Source organism: Colias philodice, chromosome 21 (genome assembly GCF_061535455.1).
Source record: "Colias philodice isolate Cphi_HAF_F1 chromosome 21, ilColPhil1 Martin Lab GWU primary, whole genome shotgun sequence".
NCBI lineage: Eukaryota > Metazoa > Arthropoda > Insecta > Lepidoptera > Pieridae > Colias > Colias philodice.
Window position 1 is genome coordinate 4,799,130 of NC_143106.1, and position 20,579 is coordinate 4,819,708.

At 31.8% G+C, this 20,579-nt stretch overlaps 3 protein-coding genes across 4 annotated transcripts; 2 read left to right on the forward strand and 1 right to left on the reverse strand.

The window, feature by feature from the left end:
- The first annotated feature begins 219 nt into the window (after nucleotides 1-219).
- On the forward strand, nucleotides 220-5,542 carry LOC149478844 (luciferin 4-monooxygenase-like). 2 transcript variants are annotated; one of them, XM_089708603.1, is made up of 12 exons: nucleotides 220-697; nucleotides 1,730-1,925; nucleotides 2,205-2,412; nucleotides 2,510-2,708; nucleotides 2,899-3,021; nucleotides 3,336-3,510; nucleotides 3,684-3,824; nucleotides 4,087-4,212; nucleotides 4,382-4,465; nucleotides 4,650-4,793; nucleotides 4,956-5,121; nucleotides 5,382-5,542. In XM_089708603.1, exons 2-12 carry the CDS (start codon nucleotides 1,773-1,775, stop codon nucleotides 5,507-5,509), a joined length of 1,647 nt encoding a protein of 548 aa, XP_089564729.1. In that variant the 5' UTR covers nucleotides 220-697; nucleotides 1,730-1,772; the 3' UTR covers nucleotides 5,510-5,542. The 2 variants fall into 2 exon arrangements, with proteins under 2 accessions (XP_089564729.1, XP_089564728.1); XM_089708602.1 differs by lacking the exon at nucleotides 220-697 and having other exon boundaries at nucleotides 1,083-1,925.
- Nucleotides 5,543-5,988: 446 nt separating this feature from the next.
- LOC149478845 (luciferin 4-monooxygenase-like) lies at nucleotides 5,989-15,557 on the reverse strand. The gene is made up of 11 exons (XM_089708604.1): nucleotides 15,264-15,557; nucleotides 11,148-11,355; nucleotides 10,684-10,870; nucleotides 10,460-10,603; nucleotides 9,659-9,809; nucleotides 9,041-9,175; nucleotides 8,243-8,374; nucleotides 7,714-7,794; nucleotides 7,225-7,371; nucleotides 6,797-6,962; nucleotides 5,989-6,237 (listed from the first exon to the last, which is right to left on the reverse strand). Exons 1-11 carry the CDS (start codon nucleotides 15,348-15,350, stop codon nucleotides 6,110-6,112), a joined length of 1,566 nt encoding a protein of 521 aa, XP_089564730.1. The 5' UTR covers nucleotides 15,351-15,557; the 3' UTR covers nucleotides 5,989-6,109.
- Nucleotides 15,558-18,975: 3,418 nt separating this feature from the next.
- Nucleotides 18,976-20,503, forward strand: LOC149478846 (NADH dehydrogenase [ubiquinone] 1 alpha subcomplex subunit 7-like). Its single transcript, XM_089708586.1, has 4 exons — nucleotides 18,976-19,138; nucleotides 19,221-19,309; nucleotides 19,998-20,096; nucleotides 20,369-20,503. Exons 1-4 carry the CDS (start codon nucleotides 19,073-19,075, stop codon nucleotides 20,439-20,441), a joined length of 327 nt encoding a protein of 108 aa, XP_089564712.1. The 5' UTR covers nucleotides 18,976-19,072; the 3' UTR covers nucleotides 20,442-20,503.
- Nucleotides 20,504-20,579: the final 76 nt, after the last annotated feature.

The following is a 20,579-nucleotide window of genomic DNA, read 5'->3' on the forward strand; positions in this document are numbered from 1 at the left end:
TTATTTTATTCCCCACCACCTATATAGATCTAGAGTGATCGAACCGTCTCTTTATTTGGTTTTCCAATATGACAAAGTTTCATACAAACTTTTTTCCCCTATTTTATCCCCTTTGGGGTAGAATTGATCAAAATCATTTCTTAGCGGATGCCTACGTCTTAACATCTATCTGCATGCCCAATTTCAGCCCGATCCGTTCACTGGTTTGGGCTAATTATGGTGGAAAACTAACCCCACTTTGTTAAACATAATCTACCTATTGTAATGACGTCTTTCCCTGATACATGCTATTATCTATCTAAATAATTCAAAGGATCCTTGAGTCATATTATCTGTTATGTTTCAAAATTGCTACTCAAAGACACTTTGACGAAAGACACTTGAAATTGCCCTATAATAAAATTTTCAAGAACAAAGCTCGCCCCTGTCTATTTTGCTTTAATAATAAATGTGACATTGAAGGTAAAGAGTCTCTTGTCCATCAACTAAGGTTGAGTTTATAATGATAAATTTAAAGGATTAGATATGTTTTTGTAATATAAAAGCGAAAGTGTGTTTGTTTACTTGTCTTTCTCTCAAGTCTTAGTGATTCAGTAGTAGTGATATACTATTATGGTTTTTGTGTTGTGAGGCAGTTAGGATGCTAAATATAATCCCATGAGAATTTCCTTTAACTACCACGCCGGCGCAGGAGCAGGTGAAAAGCTGCCCAGGAAATCGTTCTTAATTAGATATCTAGTTCAAAATTAAGTACCAATATGTGGCGAATAAATATTATGATTTACCGAAATAAATACCTTATTACGGTAAATCTTGTAGACAAATACACAATAAATACATGATTAATATACAATTAATAATCTTATTTAAATATATTTTAATTGTTTGATGATAAAAGTTCAGTGAACCACTAGATTCCAATGTTTACGGAAATTTATGGTATGTATGTATGATATTTTATTTTTCCCGTACCATACGCAGCATCAGATCAGAGTCTTCATAGCCATATCAATTTTATTTTATGGAGAAGTATTCAATTTATAAATCAAGTCATGCAAAAGGAAATACATATAAATAATATTATGACGCTCAGAACAATTTTTTCATATCCGATGCATATTTCCATTGTACTCGTGTATATGTATGCAGTTATTAAACTCCGTCGTTTATTGCAATACAACCCGTGTCTAAGTACATGAAAGAGGTATAAAATAATATTAATGAAATAAATTACAGTGCTAGTAATTTCTCATTCAAGTACTTACAAAATTTGAGTGACTTATACAAACATAATAATCTCCTCTTTATTCTATAAAGCCCGAGTTATTGAGTTTATTAAAATTTTATGTATGTATTTGCGTGAAGTGTAATTGGTGCATAAAGTACATGTTAAACAATTGTAGATGGCCGTCGCCTTCATTCATCGGTTTAAACTATAATTTTGGAAGCACATCCTTTTTTCATAGAAAATTTGCTTATGTGTGATGCTTAAATTCCACCTTCGATATTATTCTAAATAAATCCTAACCGTAGTTTATAAAATTACACTCGTACTTATAAATGCGGAACGATCGTTATTCGCTACAACCACATATTAACTCAGAATAGTTTGAACCTTGGGACAAATTACATGAATCGAAAATTTAATTTTTAATCCCGTTAAAAGTGAAATTCGAAACATCGGTATTTTAGTTAAAATTTATAAAAATAATCTTATATTTAAGTTTAGGTTTACGAAGATAATTGTGTGAATAAACCTCATAGTTTACAAAATGGTATCAAAACTTTCAAATGACTCGGTGCTTTGGTTCATGAACGATTTGACTTCCCGAATTGTAGCCGAATCGGGTATTCCTAGTGACCGCTACCATCTTGGAAAAATTATATTGCAGAGTTTAAAAGACTACCCAGATGCTATTATGCAGGTAAGATATTTTTGGGTAAAAACAGTTATAAAATTATGTGATACATAATTTGCTCATATGCAACTAGAAAATATAGAGAAACTAAACAAGATATACAGAATATTTATATGGGAACTGAGGCCAAGGGGGAAAGAAAGGACGAAGTCTACACGTAATCATTGTTCGACCAAAATGTTAAATATTCCAATAATAATGCTTTCATTACACGTATCTATAATCGTAGTGGTAAAATCAAAACTATTTTACACTCAATAAAATAATAATCACTATCCTCTAAAGATTAATGGAGCAACTGGAGATTCAGAGAAAAACGGTTCAGTTTTAAACAGAACTATCCTATGTGCGATCTGCTTGCGAAATTTTGGCTTAGAAATCGGTGATGTCATTGTTCTTATGGCCCCAAGTGATTTAGACCTGGCTATACCATTCTATGCTGCATTATTTATTGGAGTCACTGTAGCACCCGTGGACAGAACATTGAGTGTTAGTAAGTGATTCCCTTCATATTACAGTCATTACATTGTGAACTTCCATAAAACTTCAAATAGCTTGCTATGAATCGCACAAATCATTATGTTTTACAGGAGAGTTGAAAGCAACATTCGCAGTATCTGAACCGAAAATAGTATTCTGCCTCAGTGAGAAAGCAACTGAGGTCCAACTGGCACTCAATGAAATAGATTCAAATGCTCACATTGTGACATTCGACAATGGCGACTATTTGTGCAACTTTGAGGAGTTCCTTGAGAAATATGGAGATGATACACCGTTCGAAAGTTTTAAGTAATGCCAAATCTTACATTTTCATAGTATAACTGCAAAATCTGTTATACAATTGTACCCACAATAAATTGAACACATTCAATGATAATTTTATTTTGTCATGCTATTTTTCGCTAAAACAAAATCCAAACATACAAAATATCCCAAGTCCCTTATGAGCATCGATACTTCATTAAAGTAATCATTATAGGGCTACAGACTTCGATGCAGAAGACACAGGAGCTTTACTGCTAGCAACAAGCGGCACCACTGGAGTACCGAAAGCAGCTGAGGCTACTCACAAAAACTTCGCTACTAGCATCCCATATCTTTGGTAAAATGAAAAATTATTATATTTATACAAAAAAATATATTAATTCTCTCTTTTTATTTTGTTTAACGATCCGATAAACATTGTGCTAGCATTTAAGTTTCTAAATAGCCTTGCTTAGGTTTGAGATTAAATGGCGTTATGGGAAAACTTCCTTCCCATAAAAGTACTTACGCTATGCATGTATATGGCGAATATTCCGAACACATCTTCTCATTTTTATTACATATTGATATCATTGTATCCTTACTATATTTGATGATCAATTAAAATCTCACACAAATTTCTATTTATATTTAATTTTTTTCTATTAACAGGTCCAGATCAAATATGTTCCCAGGTCCTACTCGAATGGCTTTGATAGGTTCCCCAATTCAATGGTTGACAGCTGTGATGAACTTCCTTGCTTCTCCTATTTTGAAGTACACTAGACTGCAATCATCTTTGCCTTTAACACAGGAACACGCGTATTATCTTATAAACACTTACAAGGTACCGTACCTTTGTTCTTTTGATATGCAAAGATTATGGATTGAACGTATTATGAATTTATAGTATTACCTATTATAAAACCGAAGAGTTTATTTGTTTGTAACATAAATTAATATGTACACCAAACATGGTATTCATATTAATTTATGTTACCAAATTGTCTTTTTTTTCAGCCCTCTTTCACAGTAATGAGTCCAACATTTATGACAACACTTATGAGTCCCGACAAACGTGATGAATGTGATTTCACATGTTTTGATCTCATTATGTTGGGTGGCAGTGCTGTACCACCAGAACTTATTGAAACTATTAAAGTAAGTCGAGATTTAAAGGGATATGTTTTTTATTCAGAATTTGTAGTCGTAACTTTTAGCTTCACTGAATAATTGCGAACTTTTAATTCACGTAAGTGGCTATGCATAACTTTCCGTTCTTTTGAAATAAAATATAAATACTGGAAAGTGGAAAGTATGAAAAAATTGATATAGGCCGGGAAGAAACAAATTATTTCCTATAGTAAACGGTAGAGCTGTTTCTGTATTAACATTGACAGTTATTCTTTCTATTTATTTACAGGACGTTTCACCAAGTACCGAAGTTTTCAATGCTTATGGAATGAGTGAACTTACAGGTTTAGCTTTCCATAGCGACTATCCCCCGCCTGGATCTTCAGGAAAACCTATGGGCTGTTTTCAATATCGGGTATCTAAATAGTTACATATATTTTTATTTATCTTTTGCGAGGGATACTGAATATTATCTATTGTATTAAGTTTCAAATCAAGAATTCAAGGTAGACAGAAATTATACCTAAAAATTGAAATAGAAATTAGAAGCTATATCGAAGACAACTTCGCAATTTGATTTTCAGATTGTAGACATTGATATACAAGAAAATATCGAAGAACCAAATATACCAGGCGAGCTTTGGCTTAAAGGTCCAGCAATTTTCAAGGTAAATCCTACAAGATTCAACATGAATATCGAAAATCCTCGTGAATATTATTTCCTCACGTTTAAAGGGTAACCCTTGTAAATACATCGCATATGTGCTGTTCATGAATCTACAAAATTACAAAAAATTAAACAAATAAAATGAGAAAGATAAGGATAATATGTGTTTAATAATTTTATTTTAGGGTTATTATAAAAATGAAGAAGCGACTGCAGAGACGTTTGTAGATGGTTGGTTCAAAACTGGCGACATGTTTTACCGAGATGAAAATTATAATTTCTTCTTTTGTGAAAGGATAAAGTTACTTTTAAAATATAAAAGCTATCAGGTACATAAACAGACTGTCCTACTATTAATTTAGATATTATAAATCCTTTTTGAGTGACTCACTGCGCTCTTAGAGATTTTAAATTAATAACCTTGTCTTTCGGTTTCTAAAATGCTTACGTATGCTAAAATAAATAACTTTTTGTATTTTTTTATCTAAAAGATATCACCAGTGGAAGTAGAAAGCGTCATACGACAACATCCAGGGGTTCTAGACGTAGCAGTTACAGGCATACCCGATCCGGAATGTGGGGATCTGCCCGTAGCATGTGTGGTCCTTCGAGCCGGATATGATGTCAGCGCGGATGATATAAAGGAGTTAGTGCAAGGTATTGATGTATTTTTTAATCCTATCCTTTTGTATGTAATTATTATTTTTGACCATTAAATAGACATCAATATTATAAATGCTAAAGTTTGTGAGAATAGATGTTTTTTTCTTTGTTTGTCTCCCTAAACAACTGAACGGATATAATAATCGAAAATCTCATGAACTATAAAATACTTGCTTTTTCCCACGGGTGAACCGCGAGACAAAGCTAGTTTTCTAAATATAAAACTAAGGTTCGCTGTATTTAAACATTTTCAGGAACATTGTCTGATGCAAAACAGCTAAGAGGTGGTGTAGTATTTCTAGATGAAATACCCATGACTGCCTCGACGAAAGTCCATAGAAGAAAACTGAAGGAAATCGTGATGGTTGCGGAAAGATACTGATGAAATATATTCTTCATCTCAAATTTCTTATTATGTACCATTGTTTATTAAGAATACTTGCTTAGAACACTCGAATATTATATTAAGTGTGCATGAGAATAACGAAAAGATTTCGAATCGGCGAAAGGTCTATGAGCTGTTATTTATTGATATAAAATATGTGCCGTCAATAATATTGAAAATAACGAGCCATTAAATACGTATTGGACTATTGGAACATGTAGAACACAGCTAGGAGCTAGTTCCTTTAAAGATCTCATAAATTTTAATATTTAGCTAAACTAGAGCGTTATCAACCTTTACATTTAATCAATCATTGTTTTCAAAATGAATCATTAATGCTTCTGTTTATGATTGTTTATTGCATTTCAAATGTATCTTATCTTGTATTGTAGTAGTTAATAGTAAATATTTATATTGTTTTAAATGCACGTCAATAATTAGGTATCATTAAGTGTAGATAAAGAAAAATACTGTAATATCATTTAAATATTTGTTATATATTCATTTATATTAAAAGGAAAACATATTACAGTCCATTTAACAATAATTAACAATTCTTTATTTCTATTAATTTAATTATATTATACTAAAATTATTTTATTCTCTTGGAGAATTAAATACTATATCTAACAGTTTCCCTCGAGCTATTTTCCCAGTCGATGTGGCAGGTAGCTCTTTAAGGAACAGCACACCTCCTCGTAATTCCTTGCTTTTTGATAATTTACCTGAAAAATTAAAATTCATATTATAACGTACCATGCAGTCCCATATTATAGAACTTTATTTTTAAAGAAATAAATAAATTAATATTTTCTTATATGACCATATTGACCGACCGGTTGGCTTAGTTGGCACTGACCCTGCCTTAGAAGCCAGAGATCGTGGGTTCGATTCCCACCCAGGGCAAATATTTTTGTGATGAACATCGATGTTTGCTCTGTATCTGGGTGTCAATTATCTATATAAGTAGATATTTAAAATTATAGATGTATGTATATCAGCCACTTGGATTCCTTATCACAAGCGAAAAGCTTCTTATGGGATCATATCGTGCCGTGTGTGCAAAATGTCCTGAAATATATTATATTTATTTTTATGTTTATATACAAATACACCGACAACTGGATCGGTTACAAAAATAGATTAATATGTAATTGATTTTTTGTACAGAGAAGCCATAAAATCTCAGGAAACTGCCACTACTTAAGAACTAATAAATAAAACTATCGCAGTATTCAATTACTTTTAACTCAATTCTACAAAAGTTCTACTAATTATACTCACTCAGTACTAAGTTCTTAATTTCTTCAGCAGTGACGTTATGTCCGTTCCGCCGTACAACACAGGCGACCGGTCGCTGTCCATCTTCGGGATCATCAATACCAATAACACATACTTCACCGACTCCTTTATGACTGTGTATAACTTCCTCTAGTTCTGCTGGTGTTACCTTAAAATATAGGAAAAATGTGAGCCGTCACGGAACGCCTGCCAGATGTGAACTATCAACATAATCAGAAAGGAATAGATTGCTGCATATAAGTCTATATTAACTCTTTATCTTTACCATTAATAGTATATTGTATTTTGCCTCATGCCTGCCTGCTAGTGTATACCTATATGTATGTCTTGCATCTATCTTTCGTTAGAAATTTAAACTCCTTTCAAAAATTTAATTTTTTTGATTTGATATAAACCAATTAAGAACTTACATGGAAATTTCTATACTTAATAAGCGTTTTAATTCGATCCACAAAGTAATAAAAATCGTTTTCATCTCTATATAAAAGATCGCCTGTCTTGCAATAACCATCTTCAGAAAATACATTAGCAGTTTCCTCTGGATCATTATAATATTCCTGCAAAAAATACACACAATACTTATTACTAATTCTTTTAAATGGTTGTTAAGTTATCCATTTCTGACCGTGACTTACAATCACGTGGTCACAACAACCAATCTATGTTAAAGTTAAAGAAAATATCACGACGTTCATGATTTTTTTCTGTGAATTGAATTGAAATGTGAAAAAATAAACCCTTTATTTTTTTCTCTGGGAACATTTTGAATTCATTTGAGAGTATCGGAATCACCTCTCCATTTAAGACACTGCAATTTTCGAGGAAATACGAAATTAAGTTGTAATTATCACCGACGAAATAAAATTGCTTTCAAATATATATAATAAATCATTAAATACCGTAAAGCATGGTCCCTTGGCCCACATTTCTCCGGGCACGTTCGGTTCCGTGATCTCGTTTCCAGTCTCAGGATCGACTAACTGTAAAAAGTTGTTTAAAGGTAGAAACATTCTTCGCATTCTGTTAATTATTGCAACTGGCTTCCGTGTGCCAAGTTGTTAACCATCGACATTATCTTAGGTGTATAATAATAATTATCCATTAAACTTAAAAGCTAATGCTTGTCAGAGTTATTTTCCCATTTATAACCCTAGATTTCCGCCCGCGGGTTCGCCCGCATTTTCAAAGAAAATTCCGCATAGTTCTCGTTCCAGGATAAAAATTAGCCTATACATATATTGTTATAAGACATAGCAATATATGTATATAGTGGGTTTTGAGCTACCTACATACCAAACTTCATTGTAAGCAGTTCAGTAGTATTTGTCATTTGTGTGAAAGAGTAACAAGCATCCATCCACCCATCCATAGCATTTATAATGTTAGTATAGTAAAAACTTAAGTCAGAATAAAGCTTATTTTACGTACCTTAATAGAATATAACATGTGAGGTTTACCACTACTACCACGGGGAGTTCCAGGGACAAATTGTAAACAAGGCCCAATTAATTTAGTTTGACCATAACTTTCAAATGCGATTGCTCCTTTTTTCAGACATTTCTAAAATACAATAATACTTACAATACTTATATGTAGTACATTGCGCATCAAAAAGCAATAACGATTGTTATACGATATAAATAAATTAAAAAACGAAGATAAATAAATTTTAAATGAACCTTGAAGGCGTAGGTAGGCAATATACAGGGTGTCCCAGTATTGGTATACTAAGCGCGAAGGGACTTGTAGTTTTGCACACACTGATCACGTTAAACAAGAAAATAACATCAAAAACATTTTACTAATTTTTTCCTGAAAACCCATGTTCTTCTCTAGCTTCGCGCAGCCGGCATATACCGCTTCGCTAAAGTAAGCATTTTGTCTATGAAAATATAATTTTAATAGATCACGTGCTGGTATTTACAGTTGGGCGGGTACGGTTTTAAGAATTCATCTATTTGAAAAAAACTGCGTCTGGAATTTTATAAGTTTTTTACGTACTCAGCGTATGCAAAACTATAACCTCCTTTAAAAGCTTAATGTACCAACAGTGGGACACCCTGTATATAGTGGGTTTATTTATAGGTGGCTAATACAATTCAGGAATATACAATTTATTTTAAACTGTAAAACATGGATTATCGTAAATGGGAAAGATAAAATTTTAATTTTGTATCTATTATAAATATAAAAAAACCTGACTGTGAATAATTTATTAAAATTTACCTGAAACTCATCTAGTACATCCAGATAAACCTTAGAACCGGTGACCACAAGAACATCAAAGCATGTTAGATCAACATCGTTTTTTCGTTTCAGCAGGGCAGCCATTAAAGAAGGACTAATTAATGCTGTTACAGGCTGGAATGGTAAGAAATATTTTCTATAAACTTGATCCAAAATAAGTGAACCTAAGAATTTAGGGGGAATTTCATTTAGTATTACACTATAATTAGGTAGGTACTTAATCGAATTTATATCTTAACCCCTATGTATCTCAGACATAACACTATAGTTGGTTTAAAAAAGAAGCCTTAGTTTCTCGGTATATCTAGGTGTAGATTTTTAATGGTAGAATTCTTAAAATCGATCGTGTAGTTTTTGTTTAAATTTTAACAAAGTGCAAAAATAACTAATCTTTCGACTTTGTGATATCAGTAATTATAAGTTAACTATTACCTACTCGTACTCGTACAGTATTTAATGAATTAACATTTGCTTCTTTAGGTCGGTCGTTTAGTAATTAATTGATGATAATTTTGAAATTTGTGCAGTTACTGTTACAACTTACAATTGACAAGCATTATTTTATCATTAAAAATATAATTATTGGTAATTGCGTACCTTATATTCGTTGATTATTTTGATAGTATATTCTAAATCGTCCGGAATAGATGATTGTACACGTTTTTGACCAGTAAAGACAGAACCAATTGCAACAAAATACGCAGATATCCAGTTGATGGGTGATAGACATATTGTACTTGTATTGTTGCTGTAAAAATATTTATTTATAAATACTGTATTGCAAGTAAAATAAATACAGAAAGAACATTATATAAGAAAAAGAACATACACAAATGGCGGCCTTATATCCTCTGGAAGATATCGCTATCTGCTAGGTAGCGATATCTTCCAGAGTACCATAATATCACAGTATTACAATATTAATAATATTATGTGTTGCGTGATGAGATATTATATTTCATGGAGATGGGTGAGATAAATAGATAAGTAATACAGTTTAACATGTTGCAACCAGGTGTTTTAAAATATGTTATTGCCGCAACTGCAATATACATTGTAAGCTGCCATATAAAATTTATTTATTACATCTTTGTCTCAAAACACTTGATAATTAAAATTACCATTTATTTCTCAGCAATAGGTCTTGTAGAAGGGTACAAATGACCTCTCATTGTGCGTTAGGCTTCATTTTGTTGCTAGTCGTAATGTTTTATTTGGACACATTAATTTATATTTTACTAGCTACTACGATTATAATATTAGCACAATAATAATGAGTCCACTTATTTATTTATTTATTTAATAATGAGTCCGTACGCAAATGCTATGTCATAAAGGTCAGATATTATTATTTTTATAACTTTGTACGCGTGATATAACTTTATTGTAGGCACTTACTATTTTTCCCTAGGCAATAAAGAATGATGTAACATTTTGCCCCCAATAGCTTCATGTTTGAAAGCAGCTGCCTTTATTTTTCCCGTTGTCCCACTTGTACACATCAAAAATACATATATTTTGTCAATATCGAATTCAGCTACCCTAAAACATACATTTGGTACAAAAAATAATTTGCATATTCCAAAAAGTGCAGATACAATATTAAATAAACACTATCTTACATAAAATTATCATCTATGTGAGAAACATTATTTGACTCGACGAATTTGGGAAAATTCTCATTTCCAAATACAATAAGTTTAACGTCCAATCCTAAATCCTTTGTGACATTCACATATGTTTCGTATGCTGATTTATCGCAAAAAGCTACCTTTGGCGACGTAATTTTAAACAGCTTTTTAATCTCATCTGTAATCAAAGAAATAGTTATTACTTATTATTAATAAAAGTAATTAACTGTTCCAAGTGCATGCACTTCTGACTGACATTTTTATTTGGTAATTAGGACTTCTGGGAAATTTAAGGACTATTAATTAAAACCAGAGATTAAAACATAAGCCTTGCTTATGCGTTGATTTGAAGCTTGTGAAATACCTAATCGGCTAATCCTAAGCTTCATATTTCCTACTTTTTTCAATCATTTGAAATATGTTTCTAAAAAATTGTTAAATTTAAGAATAATTACCATATTTATAGTTTGGATCAACTCCAACAATAGGCAGCCCATTAAATAGAGCACTATAGAAGGGTATGTACAAATCTAAGTGGTTATTACCACTTATAGCCAGAACATCGCCGGGCTTCAAACCAATGCTGCGCAGATGCTTCGCTAGCTGAATAGAACGTCGTAATACTGATCCAATTGTTTCTTGCTGGCCTGTTACTACATCTACCTGAAAGAAGAAAATATTATCATAATATGGGTACCTACTCACTTCAAAAACGAATTTCCGATCGGAAATAGGTTGCATTGATTCAGTAACTTGACGTAGTATAGTCCATTCAACGTTTATATGTTTTTATAAGATAATCTCCTTACCTTTTAGTTTACCCGTATGTAAACATAATTTTTGAACTGTTCTTTGGACTTTTATGCAACATTCACATACATCCGCATTTACATAATGTAGACTCGTATCAATCAAATTATCATTATCCTTTGAGAAATTTTATTGTTTATTCAATAAATTTTTAGCACGAAGCAAGTCTAAATCAACGAGATGTAGACTTATTGACTTCTGTATTTAAAGGAAGGGCGATGTGTGTCACACTTTCTACAGTTGAGTGAAAGTAGTTTTTTAAAGGTTCTTCATATTATGATAAGTCATAAGTGATATCTTTATTTTCCCTTACTATTCTCTTCTCGTTATATGCATAACAATAGGTCTATTTATACATACTATTGTACCTATATGGTACAATAGTATGTATAAATAGACCTTTACCAGGTGCGTAATAAACACTTGTATTGTCTTTAAGTACCTATTGATTAGGTAAATCAATCTTATTTATTACATTAAAGTACACAATATACAATATCCATACATACGTATACCTACATATTATTTTCAATACATTAAATAAAATTTTATTTAATGCTGATTTTTTTGTGATATATATATTTATTATAACAAATCAAAGATAACATAATATTTCTTAATACATTACGTGATACAAGTAATATCATAAGTATATATTATGGTATAATTTTCCAAGCAAAACCCGTAATTGTATACTTTGATCTTCATATTATGGTTGAACTGTTCATATCATGATGACTTTTAAAATTATGCTATAGTTAGGTACGTGATTCATTTAATATTTTCCTCGTTTTGAAAAAGTAACTACCTATGTTAATTTAACAAATTTGTGAAAGGTCAAATAAAGAAAAATATCGTGAAACGTTAAGAATAATAAAAATCAAGCATATAGGACTCTTTGTGACTCATATTATATATATAATAGACCATAGCATTGAAAGGACACCAAGACCACTAAGAAACTAATTAAGTAAAGAACCAGAAGTGACCGATAAGTAAGGATTCTATAATGAAACAACAAATGAGCATCGATCTTATCACTATTAATGGATTATTATTATAATATGTAGTTGTACATAATATTTTTATTGGCGCGAAAATTGGACATAGCCATCGAAATACCATAAATAGTCCGGTTTCTTATGGGCATGCTTGTATGGAAAGGTATACATTTTTGAGTAAAGCAATGAAATTTGGTTCGAATGTTGTACTCGTCCACCTAAGCCCAAATCGCCTGGTAGCCAGTGTCTACTCCCCTGCAGAAGGGAGGGAGGGGGGGATATAGAACAGAGCGCACGGCGCTCGGAAAAAAAATTCTGGCGGATTCATTTGGCCCTTTGAGTCGAGTTTGGTGTCGTTATCAGGTAACTAGATGATGCCCGATTCATTTTCCATACCAGTTTTTTAAGGTTCCGTAGCAAAATATGTCACAATCTTTAAAATAATAAACTTTTGGCAATGGCAAAATCCAAACAAACCAGTATATTTTTATATTTTTGTATCAAACTTGGTTTATAAAAAAATACTGTCTGAAAGGCCATTTCATGCAGATTATAAAAACATTAACATGTTACATATATCTTACCATTTTCAGTGTGAAATAAATTATAGAAAGTACAGGAACGTTCGTCAGCGCAGCGTAGGGGACGGCTAATAGACCCGAAAAATAAGCAATAACATAAAACAAAAACCAGTCAAGTGCGAGTCTGACTCGCCCATCGAGTGTTTCGTACTTATTTGTCCTATACCATGTTATCTTGTCTGGTAGGACCTGGTTAACTGATACACACACACTTTCGTCTTTATAATATTAGTGTGATTTTTAATCATCTTTAAATTATAAATGAAGTCAGGTAACATTGTTAAAAATAAAGATATATAATAATAGAACGTTTTTGGATTAATGATAATTACAACCACCTCCATAATTACATAATTCGGTACATTTGAGCTGGCGTATAAAACACTTCAATCTGGAATTGCAAGATTTCACGCACCAACCGCACCGCAAGGTCTAAAAGAACTATAGGTACACCTGCATTTGAGGTATGGAAGGCATATCCGAATGTCACACGAGGATTTGAAGCACTTTACAGTGGCAAATATGCAGACAGTGAAATTGAAAAGTTTGTGATTAGGTACAATGCATGATAGGTAAGGGCGGTCACGATATTTTAAGGATACTCTTATCCAGAACTTATATTTTTTTATAATTATTAGAAGTGCATGTTTGTTTTTCACATTGTACCCCGCTGTGACAGTAAATGAGGGTCGCAAACAAATTTTTAACAAAAACGGACAGGCAAATCGAAAATTTGCCTCCCACAGAAGCTGCCCTTAAACAACACACCTTAAGGGCAGTTTTACAGGCTGTATAATATATTTAGGGACCTAAAAAAAATCAAAATATGCCTTGCCCATCTGAAATAAAAAGAAAAGAGAAGCTTTGAATTGATAAGATGTCGGTGCGTGAAATCTTGCAATTCCAGATTGAAGTGTTTTATACGCCAGCTCAAATGTACCGAATTATGTAATTATGGAGGTGGTTGTAATTATCATTAATCCAAAAACGTTCTATTATTATATATCTTTATTTTTAACAATGTTACCTGACTTCATTTATAATTAAAAGATGATTAAAAATCACACTAATATTATAAAGACGAAAGTGTGTGTGTATCAGTTAACCAGGTCCTACCAGACAAGATAACATGGTATAGGACAAATAAGTACGAAACACTCGATGGGCGAGTCAGACTCGCACTTGACTGGTTTTTGTTTTATGTTATTGCTTATTTTTCGGGTCTATTAGCCGTCCCCTACGCTGCGCTGACGAACGTTCCTGTACTTTCTATAATTTATTTCACACTGAAAATGGTAAGATATATGTAACATGTTAATGTTTTTATAATCTGCATGAAATGGCCTTTCAGACAGTATTTTTTTATAAACCAAGTTTGATACAAAAATATAAAAATATACTGGTTTGTTTGGATTTTGCCACTGCCAAAAGTTTATTATTTTAAAGATTGTGACATATTTTGCTACGGAACCTTAAAAAACTGGTATGGGAAATGAATCGGGCATCATTTAGTTACCTGATAACGACACCAAACTCGACTCAAAGGGCCAAATGAATCCGCCAGAATTTTTTTTCCGAGCGCCGGGCGCTCTGTTCTATAACCCCCCCTCCCTCCCTTCTGCCGGGGAGTAGACACTGGCTACCAGGCGATTTAGGCTTAGGTGGACGAGTACAACATTCGAACCAAATTTCATTGCTTTACTCAAAAATGTATACCTTTTCCCATAAGAAAACGGACTAAAACCATGGAATAAAAAAAAGAAACTCACAATAACGAATAGGAAAGAACTATGAAAAATTCCCAATAACTTCTTCCGGTCTAAGCCAAATAAATTCGTTTCGTTTGTGAAATAAACTGGTGTCCAGACAAAGGTAACGAAATAGACATTAATGTGATTATTGAAGTTTATAAAAGGCTGAAAATATTTGCAAAAAACCAAGAAATCTGTTTACCTACTTTTATGTCAAAATTATCTGATATTAGTGGATTTGTTTACTTTTAGTTATCAATTATAAAACATTGTTACAGATATTAAAAGTGAAGATTTTCGCCGATTCATATAAATAATCGAAAAAACAAAACAAACACGACCTTTATTAAAAAATACAAATTGACCTCAGGTATACAAGCGATGAACTTTAAAAAATGTAGGTGAGAGATAAAAATTTAAGAACTGACCTGACACACCAATTGTGAATTCTCACGCATTGATTGCATCATAACATGACCAATGTGGAAATCCGGTCTCATTTTTAAATCACACATTTTTATATTCGTGTTAACTGCACCACTTACCACGACCAACTGCTTCTAAATAAATCGCCGTGCTCTTGGATAAAGCTTTATACTGGGATATCTTGATATTTATGTCCACAGGCTATGGTATTTTAAACTTAATGCTGTTTATCTTAAGGTCTCATTTAGGAGACCTGAAACAATATTCGTATGACAAGATGAGCGTAAGATCATTGACACGTGGTTTGGAAATTTTATATCGGCTGCAGCATGTGTTAACACATCTTACCAACTAGTAAAGTTTGTTGATACTGTATTTTGTTGGCCACTTCCTCTAATATCACTGAACACTGACATTGAGCTTGTATAGTTAAGATCATCTATAAAGAGAGTAAAGAATGTTTACGAATAGGTACCTACCCAGGATACAATCTAAAGCCTCCGGAGTAAATGTGCCTGATTTGACATGTCCGGATGCTTATAATTGCCCAGAAAGCAGTGGAATATCGACTAAACTCCACTGTGTTCCAACACAGCTGTGGTCTCGACGTGCCTTATTCAGTGGCGCAGTCATGGACTTAGTTCAGAATTCAACCGCACCTTGGATGAAGAATGTTAAAGATCCGAATATGCAATTTTGATCCGTCTTATGTCAGGTCACATTAACCATTTTCATTGTATCATTCAAAACTTAAACACCATGATTGAGAAGGACGATTATATTCGATGGAATACATTCAGGATCAAGCAAAGCAAGGAAAGGAAACATATTGGAAAATCCTTCTAAAATAGATAATCTTAATATGCATATAATATATATATAAATCTCGTGTCACAATGTTTGTCCTCAATGGACTCCTAAACCACTTAACCGATTATAATAAAATTCGCACACCATGTGCAGTTCGATCCAACTTAAGAGATAGGATAGTTTAAACATGTAGGTACCACGGGCGAAGCCGGGGCGGACCACTAGTCTTATTATGTGGAGATACCTACGTAAGAGTTTAAAAAAAATGACGAAAAAATAGACAATTTAAAATAAAATATTTAGTTTAATGATTATTATTTTACCCTCATAAGACTAAGTGACATTCATTTGAATGCAGAAATAAAGCAGAAGTAATTAATTTGTTATATCATCTAAGTAAGTATTCATTTAATAACATCGGTAGGTACATACCTAAGAAAGAATAATAATATACTTACAAATATTTTATTTAATAATTAATAAGTACCTATTACATACTATCAATAGATAGATATTATAAAACAAAGTCTATCATCACACCTTTCTGCCTGTCTGTTCACGTCAAAATCAAAAACTACTGTAACCATTTTCATTCAGTTTTCACCAATGGATAGCGTGCTTCTCGAGGAAGGTTTTAGCGGAAAATAATGATAACATTATAACTTTATAATAAAAGAACGACGAGTTTTATGCCTGAATTTTATATAAAAGTTATACCTAATTAGTAGGTACAATGTTTATGGAAGGTGGTGACTGTCAGCTTCAGTTCTGTTGATGGGTTGAGCAGTGATGACCTTCCATTTACCTTCATTCGTACTGTATTATTTAGATTATGCTGTAACTCCTTTACAATTTTGTTTCATACTACTATATTATGAGTTTTATTTCTTGATATGTTGTATGAAAATATAATAAAAAAGTAATAAAGTAATAATTATAACAAAGATATTTTTTTACAATCTTGTAGAATTAGTCATGAATACTATATATCAATTGTATTTTCCAGAACAATGATTAAAGATAAAAAAAATAAAAGTTGTTTGACTTATTTTATCTCGATTAGGTACCTAGTAGTTGTATACGTAGTATATTATTATTAGTCTGTGGTAGTAGGTACTATTATTGAATCTAAAGGTTAATAATTATTAGTAACTCGATATCTTCTCTTGTATCGGCTTTTCGGTAATATTTCAAATGAAAAAAAATTATCTGTTCTAAGTATAATATTTTACAGCATATTCAAAAGCAAAATGATGTCGATAAAAACATTTCAGGTAGTTTGAGAAGTGTGCCTGATTTAGTAAAAGCTCATTTTCACACTGTTTGTATGCATTTCCTGAGAACATTTACTATGGTACCTAATGTTTATTTTTTTTAACACCATAAAAATATGAAAGTAGAGATTTCAATGAATAAAAGGCTCCCCAAGTTTTTGAAAAAAGCTGATATTTTGACGGGTGACTTTTCGATTGAAAATTAGGTTGTTTTTTGGTATTAATTCAAAATAAGGCGAAAAAATAAATATTTTCAATCAAATAAATTACAGTGTATTTGGGACATAATAAAGTAAGTTTCCACCAAATTTCGTAGTAAAAAAATAAATTTTCAAGTAGGTAAAAATAAAAAACCAAAAACTTAGTTTTTTGAATTTTTCACCTAAATTTTGAGGTTATGTGAAAAAATTGTAAAAACAAAAGTTGTAGATCTTTACGTAGTATATTATTATTAGTCTGTGCTACAACTTTGCCATTGAACTTTTTTCCGAAGGGCTTGTAGGTAGTTTTGTCGGAAATCGAGAGAAACCATTTTTTTCTCTTAAAAGCTCCCCCCTCCCACTTCACGAACTCGGATTGACCGTAATTTATTTTTCCTTTTATTTTCATCATATTCTCCTCCTTTTCTAATGAGTTTCATCCGACTGCGATTTTTTTTTTGTTTCAAAAATTATCTACTCTAGTCTAATAAGGCATAAAAAAAAATTGCCGGGGTCCAGGTTTGGTGAGCCTCATAGATGATTTCTAGTAGTATTTTTTTTTGTAGTATTTCTTTTTGCACTATGCTGTCCTACGTAGTATATTATTATTAGTCTGTGGTTTTACTTAAAACATACTTTGTATCAGAGACATCTAGTGGTGAATAGAGGAATCGAAATTAATAATAACAGCCTTCTTCTAATAGATGGCGCTGTATTTAATTTCAATATTATACGATTCATAAAATATAATACTAACACTTTAAAGCACTAAGAAAAATATGTGTATAGTTAAATTTTTTGGTGGCTATTTAAATATTGATATAACAGCAAACTTATAATATCACAATAATATACAAACTACTAGCGCCATCTATATTAATTTCAGATTAATTATATTTTATTACTGTGACATCTAGCGGTGACTAGAAATAACTAATTGCACACGAGTTACTGCCAGATTGTAATAGATGGCGCTGTTTTCAATTTCATAATTACTGAATTTAATAAATAAAATGTTAACATTACAATATGGATGGCAAAAATCAGTGATATTAAATAAAAAATGCACTATTCATTTTATTATATTAATTAAAATGTTTCTTTAGCGAAAAAGCGTTAATTATTTAAATAATTAAAACTAGTTGTGCCATAGTCTACATTAATATATCCAATATCTTTTATTATATATCAGCGACATCTAGTGGTGACTAGAAATATCAAACAGTATATTTTTATTTTATTTATTGTTAATAAACAACAATTATTAACGAACAAAAAATTATTTACATAATAGCAAACAATTAAGAACAAACCATGAACTAACGATATGGCATGATAAAAATTTAAAACTAAAAAAAAAATTGCGGGGGCCAGGTTTGGTGAGCCGACTAGAGTCAGATGCATGTCAGATGTTGTTGTGACATTTGATTGCATTTGACATTGTCAGCAGTCAGACATTGTTTTCTTAAATCTGCGAAATAGCCTCAGCCACTCATATAATTTACCAGCTTAAACCAAACAAGCAAAATGCCCAAGGTTCAGCCTCGTGATGTGTCACCATTTTTGCGTGTATTCAGAGACTATCTCATCGGGGTAAACAATAATTTTAACAAAATATTATGTAACCTTTGCAATATATTTTGATGGTATGTAACTATTAATTTGCTTTCGATAGAGGAATATGAGGAATGCCTTGAGGTGGCCAACGTTCATAGCGCCCAGGACTCAGCCGCCACCAGAGATTCCTGACGGACCGACCCACAAGTAAGAAATAGCAACCAGAAAACTATATCTGCTTCATAGAGCTAACCATATACTTCTTATCTTTAAACTGTGTTTTATAAGTAACTAGCTGCTCCGCGCGGTTTCACCCCCGTGGCTCCACTCTTGTAGGTCGTAGCGTGATGATATATAGCCTTCCTCGATAAATGAGCTATCTAACACCGAAAGAATTTTTCAAATCGGACCAGTAGTTCCCGAGATTAGTGCGTTCAAACAAACAAACAAACTCTTCAGCTTTATAATATCAGTATAGAATATAGATAGTCATGAGAATAACATTTTCAAGTTTATTATTGTTTAATGTAATAGATACTTTTTTGAGTGTTCGGAATACTAAAATTTTCAAAATATAGGTATTTAACATTTGAATAAAGTAAGTAGGTATTCACTTTTTATTAAATTTATTGAAATGTTACATTTATAATTGGGATAACATTAGTTATCTTTGTAAGTTTATGTAAATGTTTTGGATTATATTCTGGGCTTCTTACTATACCTTCTAATAAATAAATGAATAAATCCTTGTTTTTATTCATTTAAATTTTAAATATGTCTGATATTTGTATAATGGAATTATAGTTAATGTTTAATTACCAAAACTATTAATGCTGCAGTTACTTCAATATGTTATAAATTATAATATAAGAAATGCTTAATAATATTGTTCCAGACATGCTCATAACTACTACCACACAAGGGATGCTCGCAGGGAAGTGACACCGCCTCTAGTAATTTCTACAAAGGTTCTTACTGATGGAACTGAAAAGGGGTAAGCTAAGTAAAAACTATAATTTTTAATTTGATAGATGTTTCATCTCCTTTTGAATTGAGTTAAAAATGTGTCCCCAAAATGGATGTTTTTTGCTCATTCATTAAATCAGGGAAAGTGCAGAGTATATTAAAATATGTATTTACAAATTAATTAGGAATCTTTAACACTACCATCAAATTCTTGCTTCTATCATGGAAATAAGATTACTCTTTTAAACAATACTACAACATGCTAAGAAGTGAATTAATGTGATTTTAATGTCTTTACAGAGAAGCAAAAACACCTGTAAATGTGCGACCCACACCTGGTCAAATATACCACTGGGACAAGCATTACAACTAAATTATGATTGTGCTGATAGATCAAATTGTAAATTTTTATTTAAATAAATAGGTTCTGCAGATTATGTAAGTTTTCTTTCCTCAATTTCCACAAACAACATATTTTTAAGTACTGATGACCCTGAGTTGAGCCGTATTG

Excerpts from the sequence above, each read along its gene's own strand:
- LOC149478844 (XM_089708603.1), top strand. The coding sequence starts at position 1,773 with ATGGTATCAAAACTTTCAAATGACTCGGTGCTTTGGTTCATGAACGAT. Across the intron at positions 4,213-4,381 it reads TGGGCTGTTTTCAATATCGG|ATTGTAGACATTGATATACA; the intron begins GTATCTAAATAG and ends TTTGATTTTCAG. Across the intron at positions 5,122-5,381 it reads TATAAAGGAGTTAGTGCAAG|GAACATTGTCTGATGCAAAA; the intron begins GTATTGATGTAT and ends AAACATTTTCAG.
- LOC149478845 (XM_089708604.1), bottom strand. The coding sequence starts at position 15,350 with ATGTGTGATTTAAAAATGAGACCGGATTTCCACATTGGTCATGTTATG. Across the intron at positions 11,356-15,263 it reads ATTCACAATTGGTGTGTCAG|GTAGATGTAGTAACAGGCCA; the intron begins GTCAGTTCTTAA and ends TTCTTCTTTCAG. Across the intron at positions 7,795-8,242 it reads ACATGTTATATTCTATTAAG|TTAGTCGATCCTGAGACTGG; the intron begins GTACGTAAAATA and ends AACTTTTTACAG.
- LOC149478846 (XM_089708586.1), top strand. The coding sequence starts at position 19,073 with ATGCCCAAGGTTCAGCCTCGTGATGTGTCACCATTTTTGCGTGTATTC. Across the intron at positions 19,310-19,997 it reads CCTGACGGACCGACCCACAA|ACATGCTCATAACTACTACC; the intron begins GTAAGAAATAGC and ends ATATTGTTCCAG. Across the intron at positions 20,097-20,368 it reads ACTGATGGAACTGAAAAGGG|AGAAGCAAAAACACCTGTAA; the intron begins GTAAGCTAAGTA and ends ATGTCTTTACAG.